This window comes from Trichoplusia ni, unplaced genomic scaffold (genome assembly GCF_003590095.1).
Source record: "Trichoplusia ni isolate ovarian cell line Hi5 unplaced genomic scaffold, tn1 tig00000182, whole genome shotgun sequence".
NCBI classification, from domain to species: Eukaryota; Metazoa; Arthropoda; class Insecta; order Lepidoptera; family Noctuidae; genus Trichoplusia; species Trichoplusia ni.
The window spans coordinates 398,439-410,818 of NW_020799994.1; the positions used below are offsets into that span (position 1 = coordinate 398,439).

Sequence of the window (12,380 nt, forward strand, 5' to 3'; positions counted from 1 at the left end):
TTTTCAGGATGCGACACATATTCATGCGCGTCTGGCGCTCAGTGCATTATATCAAAGACTGGCCCAACTTGCGTTTGTCCAGAAGGTATGGTTGGAAATCCATTCCCTGGGGGCGCTTGCAGAAGAGATACTTGTGGACCTGGTATACCATGTGAGGAGCCGTTGATGTGTGTGGCTGGTCGTTGCAGACAGCGCTGTGATGGTGTTGTATGTGGTGTTGGTGCTTCATGTGATGAGAACAGTGGCAGATGTGTGTGCAATGCCTTTTTCATTGGAAACCCAGACTTACTTTGCATGCCACGTAAGTTACTTTCTTTTAATCACTGTATTAAACATTTATTGATTTGATTGATTGATTTATATTTATTGATATCTAAATACTTACTAATTAAGTTTCTTCTATTGCAGCCATATCTCCTCCAGCATGTGAACCCGGATGTGGGGAAAATGCACACTGCTTTTACGGTCAAACCAATACTTGTAAATGTGATAAAGGCTTTACTGGAAATCCTTACAAGAAGTGTCTACCACGAAGACAAATAACATGTGCTAAAGCTTCTTGTGGGCTTAATGCAGTGTGTCAACAAACTAGATCTCATGTTGAATGTTTATGCCCACCCGGGTATGTAGGAAACCCTAACATACAATGTATGGACATAGATGAATGTGGCAGTAAACCTTGTGCAGAAAACGCTATATGCATAAATACGCCTGGAAGTTTCAGTTGCATATGTAAGAGCCGATATGTAGGTAATCCTTATGAATTATGCTCTCAAGTTACCATTTCAAAATGCGCTGATGGAAATATTTGCACATGCTCCCGTAATGCAACATGTCCTGAAGGATATATCTGTGAAAAATCTAAATGTGTTGATGTTTGTCGTAAGATGATGTGTGGCCCAAAATCGATCTGTGAAGAAGGTAGTTGTCATTGCCTCCCTGGGCATACCGGCAATCCTAATGATTTACAAAGAGGATGTATACCTGACAACAAGTGTATGGTGGACGGAGACTGCAAAGATTCGGAAATATGTTTCCAAGTAGCGAAAACTGTTCGTAAGTGCGTTGATTCCTGTAGTAAACTACAATGTGGGCCAAACTCACTCTGCATTGGTGCAAACCATCAGGCTCATTGCATCTGCGCAGAAGGCTATATAGGAAAACCAACAGACGTAAAAACCGGTTGCCATTTGCTTGTAAAGGAACCTGATGAAATGGAATGCAATGAAAATAGTGATTGTACCGAACCTCAAGTTTGTATTTCAATAGATAACACGGCAAGGCGTTGCATAGACGTGTGCTCAACAATAGCATGTGGTGCTAATGAAATATGCAGCGTTATAGAAAATAATCCCAGATGCGAATGTAGAGAAGGCTTTCTATGGAACCCAGTTAATTCTAATTGTGAACAACCAACAACTCCGAATTGTAATTCAGATAATGATTGCGATGATAATCAATCCTGTCAAAAAGATGTCCTGGGAGTTAACAAATGTGAAGACAGCTGTGCCCTGTTCACTTGCCCTCAAAATTCTAAATGTATAACAAAAAGTCATAAAAGTCAATGTGAATGTTTAAGTGGTTTTGCTGGAAATCCTAATGATCGAGATGGTTGTATAGCTATTAACAAAAATCAATGCTCAGATGACGTTCAATGTCGAGAAAATGAAGTATGTAAACTTGTAGGAGACGTTAGAAAATGTATTTCTGCATGCCACCAAAAAATCTGTGGCCCTAATGCTGTCTGCGTTACTAACAACCACATTGCAAAATGTCAGTGCCCATCGGGTCCGTTTACAGGAAATCCGAATGATTTAGAAAAGGGATGCCAATCCGTACCATGCATTTATAACGCAGACTGTCTTTCTAATGAATTATGTAACCGTATGACACACAGATGCATGAGTGCTTGTGGAGAAGACTCGTGCGGTGATAATGCCGTTTGTATTGCTGAAAATCATAAAGCAAGTTGCCAATGTCCTAATGGATTCAAACCTGATCCTATTCCTGAAGTCAATTGTAGAAAGATCGAAGTTTGCAATCCGAATCCTTGCCATTCTACAGCTATTTGCGAGCCAAGACGTTCATCATATGTATGTCGATGCCCTACAGGCTTTTTAGAGGATCGTAATGGTGGGTGCAGGAAGCAAGATGAGTGCACGACAGGCGATGAAGACTGTCCATTGGAAACAGCATGCGTCAATGGACATTGTGTAAACCCTTGCGATGGTGCTTGTGGTATTAACTCGCTGTGTAAAGTAGTAAACAGAAAAGCTATTTGTGTATGTCCTGATGGTTACGAAAATATGAAAGGAAATGCATGTAAGAAAAAGTTATTGGTTTGTAATAGTGAATCAGATTGCAACGGAGATATTTGTTCAAATGGACAGTGCTTTACAACTTGCATAAATTCAACTCAGTGCGATCCTGGAGATTCATGTGTGAAAAATTTCTGCGTTATACAATGCACAAAGCACGCACAATGTGGGATAGGACAAGCTTGTGTTGCAGGACAATGTTTGATCGGTTGCAGAACTCAAGAAGACTGCCCTAGCGAAGAGGCCTGTGTCAATAATAAGTGCGTCAATCCATGCCTATCAACGAGAGCTTGTGGTCCAAATGCGATTTGTTCGAGAATTAATCATAATACCAAATGTGAATGTCCTCTCGGATTTCAAGGTACTCCAACACCTCAACAGGGATGTGTTAGAAAGCCAAGTTCATGTGCGAGAACAGCTGAGTGTCCTCCTGACCACATGTGTATTGGATATCTATGCCAAGTACCCTGTCAAGATAATTCTGGATGTGCTATTGGCGAAAAATGTAATGATAACAGATGCCACAAAATTTGTCATTCGAGCAGTAACTGTTTACATGGAGAGCATTGCAGTTCTGGCGTATGTATTCCTGGTTGCAAAACTGATTCCGACTGCTTAAACAATCAGTTGTGTAAATCATCCGAATGTCAGTGCCTTCCAGGTTTTGAACTAACCAGCGATGAATGCACAAATATAAATGAATGTCTTAAAAATCCTTGCCATCCATCGGCCCAATGTGCAGATACGCCAGGTTCTTATAAGTGTGTATGTCCAGTTGGAGCTATCGGTGATCCATATGCAAGTGGTTGTTTATTGCCAAATCAATGCAGAAATGACAATCAATGTGAAGACTCACTTGCCTGTATAAGAGGAAAATGTTCAAATCCTTGTCAAACAAAAACTTGTGGTATAAATGCATTGTGCTCAGTAGAAAAACATAGAGTCACATGTACCTGCGAAAAAGGTTTCTTAGGAAATCCATTTGACAAAAAGATTGGTTGCTTCAAGGTGGAATGTATAGAGGATCCTGATTGTTCTACAGACAAATTCTGCAACACAAGAAATAACAAGTGTTCTGGTGAGTAAAACATTTTTTTTTCTATGTGATAAAAGTAACGAGTATTTAATTTTATTATAAGTCAAAATTATTTCATAGTTAAATAGTAAAGCAGTTACTCCATGTAAATGACGGTGATCGCTCTTAATAAAATCGTTTTATTTACAGATAAGTGCGAGGATTCTGCGTGTCTAGGTGGTACGTGTACTATAGAAGATCATAAACCAATATGCACTTGCCCAACAGGATACGATTTGGCGAACAATGTTTGTGAGGATATAAATGAATGTTTAAACAATCCATGCCCTTTGAATGCAAATTGCTTAAACAGCCGCGGATCTTATTCGTGCAGCTGTGTCAATGGAACAATATTAGATTCAAGTTCAGGAAACTGTAGAATGCCCGGAGAATGCTTTTCCGATGATAGTTGTTCCGACAAAACAAAATGTAGTGATAACCATTGCATTGATCCCTGTGAGAAGTCATCGCCATGCGGAGTAAATGCGGAATGTACCGTTACAAAACATAATCCTGTATGTGAATGTCCTCCTGATAGTCAAGGCGATCCCTACAAAGTGTGCACGAAATTTGAATGTACTAAAGACAGTGATTGTTCATCGGAAGAAGCGTGCGTTAACTATAAATGCAAAAATTCATGTAGCATACCGAGGGCATGTGGAAGAAATGCTGAGTGCCTATCTAGAAATCACATAGGCCATTGTACGTGTGCATCTGGATATACTGGAGATCCCGTACTCGGTTGTGTCCCTATTCAATATTGCACAGATGACAGTAGATGCTCTTCAGGAACTAAGTGCGTCGATAATTTATGCGTAGGCTTATGTAAAAATTCAAGGGATTGCTTAAATGACCAATTGTGCATCCAAGATACATGTCGCATAACCTGTGACTCTAACAGCACCTGCCCAGATTTCCAATTCTGTTTAAACAGAATTTGCACTAAAGAAGTCCAGTGCCTAGCAAACGAAGATTGCGATGATGATGAAAGGTGTACTGTTGGGAGAAAAGGTGTACCACAGTGTGTTAAAGTGTGTGAGCGACACCCATGTGGTAGACAAGCAGTATGTATCGGTAAAAATCATCAACCAACCTGCTCTTGTGCTCCTGAATTTTTCGGTGATCCTTTACAAGGATGTAAAAGAAAGGAATGTGAAACAGATTCACAATGTTCTGAAGATAAACAATGCCACCAAAATATGTGTAAAATTGCATGTCTCGTCGAAAATACGTGCGGAGAAAATTCTATATGTTCATCAGAAAAACACCGTCATGTGTGTTACTGTCAACCTGGTTACACTGGAGATCCGATAAAAGGATGCCTTAAAATCAACAGATGTGCATCTAATCCTTGTGGTAATGGTGCCGAGTGTAAAAATTTGAGGGATCGCGCTCAATGTTCTTGCCCGCCTGGTTACGTTGGAAATCCCTACGAGGAAGGTTGCCGCAAAGCTCAGGAATGCAGGTTTAATAGAGATTGTCCCACAGTAGCTCGTTGTACTGTTGTAGATGGAATTCGTAAATGCACAGGTTAGCTTATGTTTTCTATTAACCCACTTTACCTCTCTTCTCCTATAAAGGTTACAATGTAAACCTATAATTTTAATCTATTATTGTAGATGCGTGTGAATCCGTTAAATGTGGTGCAAATGCCGAATGCACAGCTGCACGTCACTTGGGTCAATGTAAATGTAAGAATGGATACGTCGGAAATCCTACCAGCGATAAAGGTTGTCGTCTGCGTGAAATATCGTGCAAGCTTCGTAGTGATTGTGGTGAAGATCAGTATTGTCACAAAGGTCTATGTAAAGGTAAGAGAAGTTCTCTCTTATTATTTTTATTAAAGTAATTCGCATTTTTTTTTTTGTAAATGAAGTCGAAATAAACTCATTTTTTTTAATTGGTATAACAAGCAACAAACTTTTAATTTTTCAAGCATGAAAAAAGCGCTAAGTGCGAAAAATACAGAGATAAATATCGTTGATCGACTTCATAGAAGAATGTATTTCTTGAATTAGGTACAAATGTCACCAGCCTCGGTAGCGCAGTAGGCAGCGCGTAAGTCTCATAATCTTAAGGTCGTGAGTTCGATCCTCACCCGGGGCATATTTTTTGCAAGCTGCGTTGTGTTGTAGTCCTATCAATAATATTTTTGAATTCTATAAAGATATTTTGTGATAATTTTCAGAAACACTAGCCCTAAAACTTTGTACATTGTAGCTTTTCACATGTACTTACAATAATTATTGTACACATCTTGCACACATGTACAATTGTACACATACTATAAAATCTTGTTAATCTGTATAAACTTAAAACCGGTAATAGCAATATTAACCAAATCAAATGTTTTAGGCTTATGTCTCGTAGACGAAGAATGTGGAACGAGTGAAAAGTGTTCAAATGGTCAATGTATCAACCCGTGCCAAATGGAAAAAACGTGTGGACTGAACGCTATGTGCCGAATCGATAACCACGTAGTCCAATGCAGCTGTCCTAACAGTTTTACAGGCAACCAAGATATTGAGTGTGTCAGAAGTAAGTAATGTATTATTTTGATAGTTTTTCTACAAAGTTTCATCTTTCCATTGGTGTAGTTTGCATATGTTATAATTTACAGCCAAAATACGTGAGGTATTCATGTTTTTTTAGTGGCGAAAACATTCGGTGTATAATTTTTAAATTTTTTTTAGTGCCAAGGTTATGCGGTTCCGCGGGAGAGTGCGAAGACGATTACATGTGTCAAGATTCTATGTGTGTCCCTCAGTGTAAGGCAGATGAAGAATGTGCTTTAAATGAACGATGTACTAAAGGCGCTTGTTTGTGTAAGTTTTCGTATTATTTCTAAGTATTTAGATTATGCGCTGCAACCAATCATTTAAAATAATTATAAATATTATTTTTATTTTACAGTAACCTGCCGCGTAGATAATGACTGTTTCTTGGGACATATATGTTTGGGACACAGTTGTCAGTATGGATGTAGGCACGATGAAGATTGTGGACCCGATGAATTCTGCAAAAACAATGTATGCCAAAACCCGTGTGATAATGACATAAACCCATGTGGGCCCAACGCCGCTTGCTCTGTCACGGAACGAAAAGCTTCTTGTACGTGTCTAGAGGGATTAATACCTAATCCGACACCTAATATTGGATGCGTGCGCGCCCCATCCCTGAATTGCCACATGCATACGGACTGTGCAACCGGATGGAGATGTGAAGACGATCGCTGTCGCCCTACTTGTACCGCTGATGGCTCTCAATGCCTACAGGGAGAACGATGTGATTCGGGCGTCTGTCGCTACGCTTGCACTTCAGACGAACAATGTTCGGACGAGGAAGTATGCGATGGTCGTATCTGTGTCACAGGCTGCAGATCAAATTCTGACTGCTCAAATCAACTTGCATGCTTATCTGGACAGTGTGTTGATCCCTGTACTGAACCAGCTACCTGTGGAGCGAACGCTTTATGTACAGCCAAAGATCACCTACCCGTATGCACATGCCCGCCAACATTATATGGAGATCCTAAAGCCGTTTGTAGAAGAACAATGTCACCTTGCGATTCAAACAAGAATTGTCTTGATGGGTTTAACTGCTATGGTGGAACATGTCATCCTTCATGCAGAAGGTGAGAAAATACTTACTGTTATGATTATATTATCCACATAAAAAGGCTGTTTTTTTTACATTTTCTTAACTTGATATTAACACAATAATTTTATATTTCAGCGATAGCGTTTGCTTGTCAAACGAAAAATGCATTCGGGGCATATGTAGAGTAGTTTGCAACAGTGATGAAGCCTGTAGTGAAGGATACATTTGTGAAAACAGGATTTGTAAACAAGGTTGTCGTGACGATAACGCTTGTGATGTTAACCAAGCATGCTTAAAAGGACAATGCAAAGGTAAAATATCAATTCGTTTATTACATAGTGTGTTGTATTGTGATAAATTACTTTATTTATGTATTTTTCTATTTTTGTGCAGATCCCTGCAGTCAAAATGCAGTCTGCGGTATTTGCTCTGATTGCAAAGTTCAAAATCATCGCGCTCAATGCAGTTGCAACAGCAATTATACTGGAAATCCTGTTGTTGAATGCAAGAAGAAAACCATGCTATGCGACGGATTTTGTCCTTGCGACGACAGTGGCTATTGTGTTTCACTATGTGAAGCTGACACCGATTGTTCATGCGGCGAGAAATGCTTGAATGGGGGATGTAGAACTGTTTGTTCTGTTAGAAATAAATGCCCTGAGAGACAAATATGTCTTCAAAATGTCTGTATACCTGGATGTAATCACGATGCTCATTGTGGAGACGATATGGTATGTTCCTCAAAACGTTGTATAAAAGCATGCCAAGAAGGAACTTGTGGCAAAGATGCTGCTTGCTTTGCTGTGCGCCACCGAGCTATATGTAAGTGTCCAAGTGGATACACTGGTGATCCTGCTGAACAATGTAAAGCCTATGAATGTGCCCAAAAAGAAGACTGCGACGCTGACGAAGAATGCGCTGACGGCAAATGTAAAAATATATGTTTAGGAGCGTGTGGTGTCAACGCCATTTGTCGATCAGTAAACGGAAATCCTGAATGCTCATGCCCTCCAAATTTCATTGGAAATGCTAAAGTGGAATGTTCTAAGCCGGCAGCTGGCAGTTGCTTGAGAAATCCCTGCGGGTTGAGTGCACGCTGTCGTGACTTAGAAGATGGTAATTACGAGTGCACGTGCCCTCCTAACTGCGCCGGTAATCCCAACAAACAGTGCTTCTGTGGAGCCATGGAGCCTTGTGCCTTTAAATCATGTGGAACCAACGCACAATGTCATATCGGAGCTAAAGGCGAAGCGCAATGTTTCTGCCCACGAAACTATCCTAACGGTGACCCCAACATAGAATGTAAGTAACTGTTCGAACACAATGTGTCTGACCGTTATGTGTTGTTGTATATCCATATGATTTGATTTAGGATTTAAAACAAAAAAATATTCATCATATTTATTTTTAATTTCTCGTGTGAATGCTTGGGATATCGTTCATTATAATGTACAATGCAATACTTACGATTACTTTTATGAAAGAATGTTATGTCGTAGGTACAGATACCGTGAATAAGTACATATTATTTAAATTAATGAGTAAATTATTTTTACATTCAGACTTTCAATGACTTCTCTTACAGGTGCCCAGGAACGAAGTGTTGTTGATTGTAGAACCACAGGTTGTGGTATTAATGGGGAATGTTTAAGAGAAGGCGCAGAATTTGTTTGTAGATGTATTCCCGGCACAGAAGGACAGGCCGATGTTGAATGCCACACCAGTGAGTAAAAATGACAGTATTTTTTTCGTGTCGACACCATGTAAAAATGCACTTTATACAGTATAATCTGTATCTCACAGTTGCGTCCTATCATTTAATTGAGTTAGGCGAACTCATGATTGAAAGTAGATATCATGGTCGGTAATATTTACAACTGTAATATATCTAATTTATTTCAATATTAGGTATTTACCACATTTTTGTATATACAAGTGGTATCTTAATGGGATAAGTTCATTTATCGATAACGGCATGGGTGCCAAAGGAGGTTTAAAATTTTCATCATGCCAATCCAAAGTTAAGGAGTAAAAAGGTTTAATGAGTTTTATTTAATTTATAGCATACATATATACATCCTTGGGAACCCTCATGTTAAAAGAATGATTCTAATTATATATATCTAGTAAATAAATACTTTAGTACAAATATGTTTTCCATTATAATATTGATGTTGGAACATATCTGTACTTAACAGTATGTTTAATTAGTGGAAGCATTCTCACCGTTCGTGCTTAAGTTATCAAATCGTCAGTAACATTTTGTTCGGCTTCATGTACATATCGCTTGTATTATAATATTCCGTTATATACATATCTCTGGTCATAAACTGTCAGTTTCAAAAAGCATGCACTGTCTCGTGAGAAAGTTTCCTCTTCGCGGCTGAAGGTACCGCTCTTTCGACTCTGCTTTCTTCTTTCACATCTTCCTAGGTATCGAATGTACGAGCGACAAGGATTGCCCAGTAGACAGAGCGTGTTTGAGCTTGCACTGCGTGGACCCTTGCACGGTGCGTGGTGTGTGTGGAGAAGACGCTCTCTGTGTGCCTCTGATGCACAAAGCTCAGTGTACGTGCCCTCAGTGCTACGTGGGACAGCCGCGCGTCGCATGCCGCATAGATCCGACTTGCAAACCCTCTGCCGAACATAATGCCACATTTACTTGTTCTGACACTAAAGCCTGTCCATCGAAATTAGCATGTGATCTAAGCACTAATTTATGTCGTAACCCATGCATGGGATACCAAAATTGTCGACGTAATCAAAAATGTGAAGTGCGAGATCATAGACCGATTTGTGTATGTCGAAATGGATTTGCTTTAAATGAAAAGGGTGAATTGACTTGCGCACCAGAACACGCAGAGTGTACAAGAGACGAACAGTGTCCGTCTAATGCGGCCTGCCGTAATTCCAAGTGTGTGAATCCCTGCCAAGCGTCTGTGGAGCCCATGTGTCCAAAGGGTAAACAATGTGAAGTAGTTGATCACCGCGCCATGTGTGTATGTGTCGAAGAATGTAACCCATCGCTATCGATTTGCTTAAGAGACAGTGGATGTCCGAGCAATTTAGCATGCAAAGACTTCCAATGTAAAGACCCTTGTAAAGGCGCTTGTGGTGGTGCTCCGTGCTCAGTAGAAGATCACCACCCTGTTTGCAAGTTTTGTCCTATTGGATTCACACACGATGAAAAACATGGCTGCACTAAAGGTAAATTTATAGTGACTACAAAGTTCCAATATTAGTGTACCTACCATTTAGTATATTAGCGTCTTATATGAATCTTAATAATCTTGTTGTTCTTCATTATTACAGGATTTTTATAGTTTCTACTTTATGTCTTCATGCAGTTTCTTTTCTATCTTTGTTTTCTATTGTTTCTAGCATGTTCATATTTATCTTACTCCACAGTATGAACTCCTTCTGCATCAGGTAGAATTTTCTTGCATGCTATTTATATTGTAGTGTACATATCAATTATAAAATTAATTTCACACTCATTTTGGTAATGGATGCTCTAATTAAATTTACTTTTAACGCTTTTAACGCTTTGGCATTAATACGATATGCAACAAAACCGCCACGAGACAGAGTTTGCAGAATTATTTAGAATGCCTTCTACACCCTACTTATGTACGTATTTATTATATTAATGTGTTATTCAAAAAATATTTGTTTATTTTTTAATAAATTAGGCAACTTCCCAATTCTAGGAAAAAAATGTTATTGCATTTTTCCTGGCTCTTACTGACATCTTGTCCCAAAAAACCTTTTATTACGGTAACTTCTTTTTTTACTTTATATCCTCATATAATGTAACTTATTGTTTAAATATAATACGAAGAAGCATAAGGACCATTAAATAAGTTGAATGTCTTAAAAATGTTATGTCAGACTTTTAAGTATTAGTGTCACCACACAGATTTTTCCAGCTTCTACTGTATTGACAGAAATTATAGCTTTCCGATCTTCAAAATTATTTCGCAGTGCTACGAAAAATGTAGTCGAATGAAGAATTGAAATGTGAGTTTATTATAGTTTTTCAAGTGCGTTGTTTGATGTACAGCCACAGAGTGCGGCGGTCATGAGCACTGCGCTCCTACACTGGCGTGTGTCGGAGGCCGGTGTGCCGACCCCTGCGCGCGCGGCGGTCCCTGTCTTAATGGCGATCACTGCGCCGTTGTCGACCATCAACCTGTTTGCTCTAAAGGTATTTTATTTTGACTTAATATAGTAAACAGGCACTTATCGCAAAAATTATTAATTTTTTCAACATTTTGCTTGTTATGCTTGAACTAAAGCTATTCTTTTCGAAATTAACTTAATACCTTACGCTTTATAATATTATCTTTTAAAATAATGTTATATTATTTTAAAATTCATGGTATCTATTCTTAGTTTACATTCAATATAAAGTATAAAACAAAATATGATGTATTCCTTATGTATTCATAAAATAAATTTATTTCAGTATGCCAGTGTCAAAAGTCATCTGACTGTGCGAGATATCCAAACACATTCTGCGACGGTTGTGCATGCGTTCGAGGTAAGTTTATACTACATACAATTTCTTGTATAGTAAAGTAACTAAGTATATGATGATAGTATATTCATAGTGTTTGGGCTTACTGATAATGCTACGTCCTTTTCACAGAAGAAAGACATCCGCAAACAAACTGTGCGCACTGCCGACCTGGCGTCCCCTGCGATCCATTTTCTGGTGCCTGCATGGAAAGTAAGTGCACTGTATATACATTGAATAAATCAAATGCTAAATACTTATAATGTTAACTTTGCTAATTTACATAAAGTTGAGCTAACTGTGATTGTGATACAATACTTACTTGTATTTACGTTATGATACAGTATTCTGTGCCTTTCGTAAGTGCTATTTTCACATAATTGACGTTTCGTAGACTATAGCTGTAATACTAGCAAGTCTGCAACTACTATTATTTTTATTATGTGAATAGCAAAACTAACTCCAGATGAACTGGTCATTGCTATAATTTTAGTATATCTACCATTTGTCCGATAAAACGCCACAAAGTACTGGCTACGATATCTCGGCAGACCCGACAGGCAATATTTTATGCGATATGTACATACTCCGAAACACTTTGGGACAGTGTAAGTTTCACAGGACTATTATTTAAATAGAAAATAAACGCCTTTAGGCTTAAAGACCGCAATGATAAATATATTAAAAAAAAGTATTAGGTACAATATCTCTGTCCTATATAGTTATACTATATTATTTTATAATTAAGTATTAGTCGACTTTATAACGGTTACTACTTTTGAATATTTATCTACCTATACTTCTCTACACTTGTAGTTGGTCGTTTAAGCCTAAAATCGTTTGAACTTTACTTTTGTCTTCCTTTTCT

General features: G+C 38.5%; 1 protein-coding gene and 1 non-coding gene across 2 annotated transcripts in view; both read left to right on the top strand.

The window, feature by feature from the left end:
* The window catches only part of LOC113506985, a 98,509-nt gene that overhangs the window by 21,428 nt on the left and 64,701 nt on the right, over positions 1–12,380 (top strand). Inside the window, exons 13-26 of the mRNA XM_026889834.1 lie at positions 8–301; positions 409–3,396; positions 3,544–4,923; positions 5,013–5,204; positions 5,749–5,931; positions 6,087–6,218; positions 6,307–7,027; positions 7,129–7,304; positions 7,387–8,295; positions 8,579–8,716; positions 9,427–10,200; positions 11,057–11,200; positions 11,462–11,536; positions 11,645–11,725. Of these exons, the coding sequence (XP_026745635.1) occupies positions 8–301; positions 409–3,396; positions 3,544–4,923; positions 5,013–5,204; positions 5,749–5,931; positions 6,087–6,218; positions 6,307–7,027; positions 7,129–7,304; positions 7,387–8,295; positions 8,579–8,716; positions 9,427–10,200; positions 11,057–11,200; positions 11,462–11,536; positions 11,645–11,725 (8,187 nt within the window). The remainder of the gene's footprint in view (positions 1–7; positions 302–408; positions 3,397–3,543; positions 4,924–5,012; positions 5,205–5,748; positions 5,932–6,086; positions 6,219–6,306; positions 7,028–7,128; positions 7,305–7,386; positions 8,296–8,578; positions 8,717–9,426; positions 10,201–11,056; positions 11,201–11,461; positions 11,537–11,644; positions 11,726–12,380) is intronic.
* Trnam-cau lies at positions 5,427–5,499 on the top strand. Its single transcript has one exon. It is a non-coding gene; the product is annotated as a tRNA-Met (tRNA).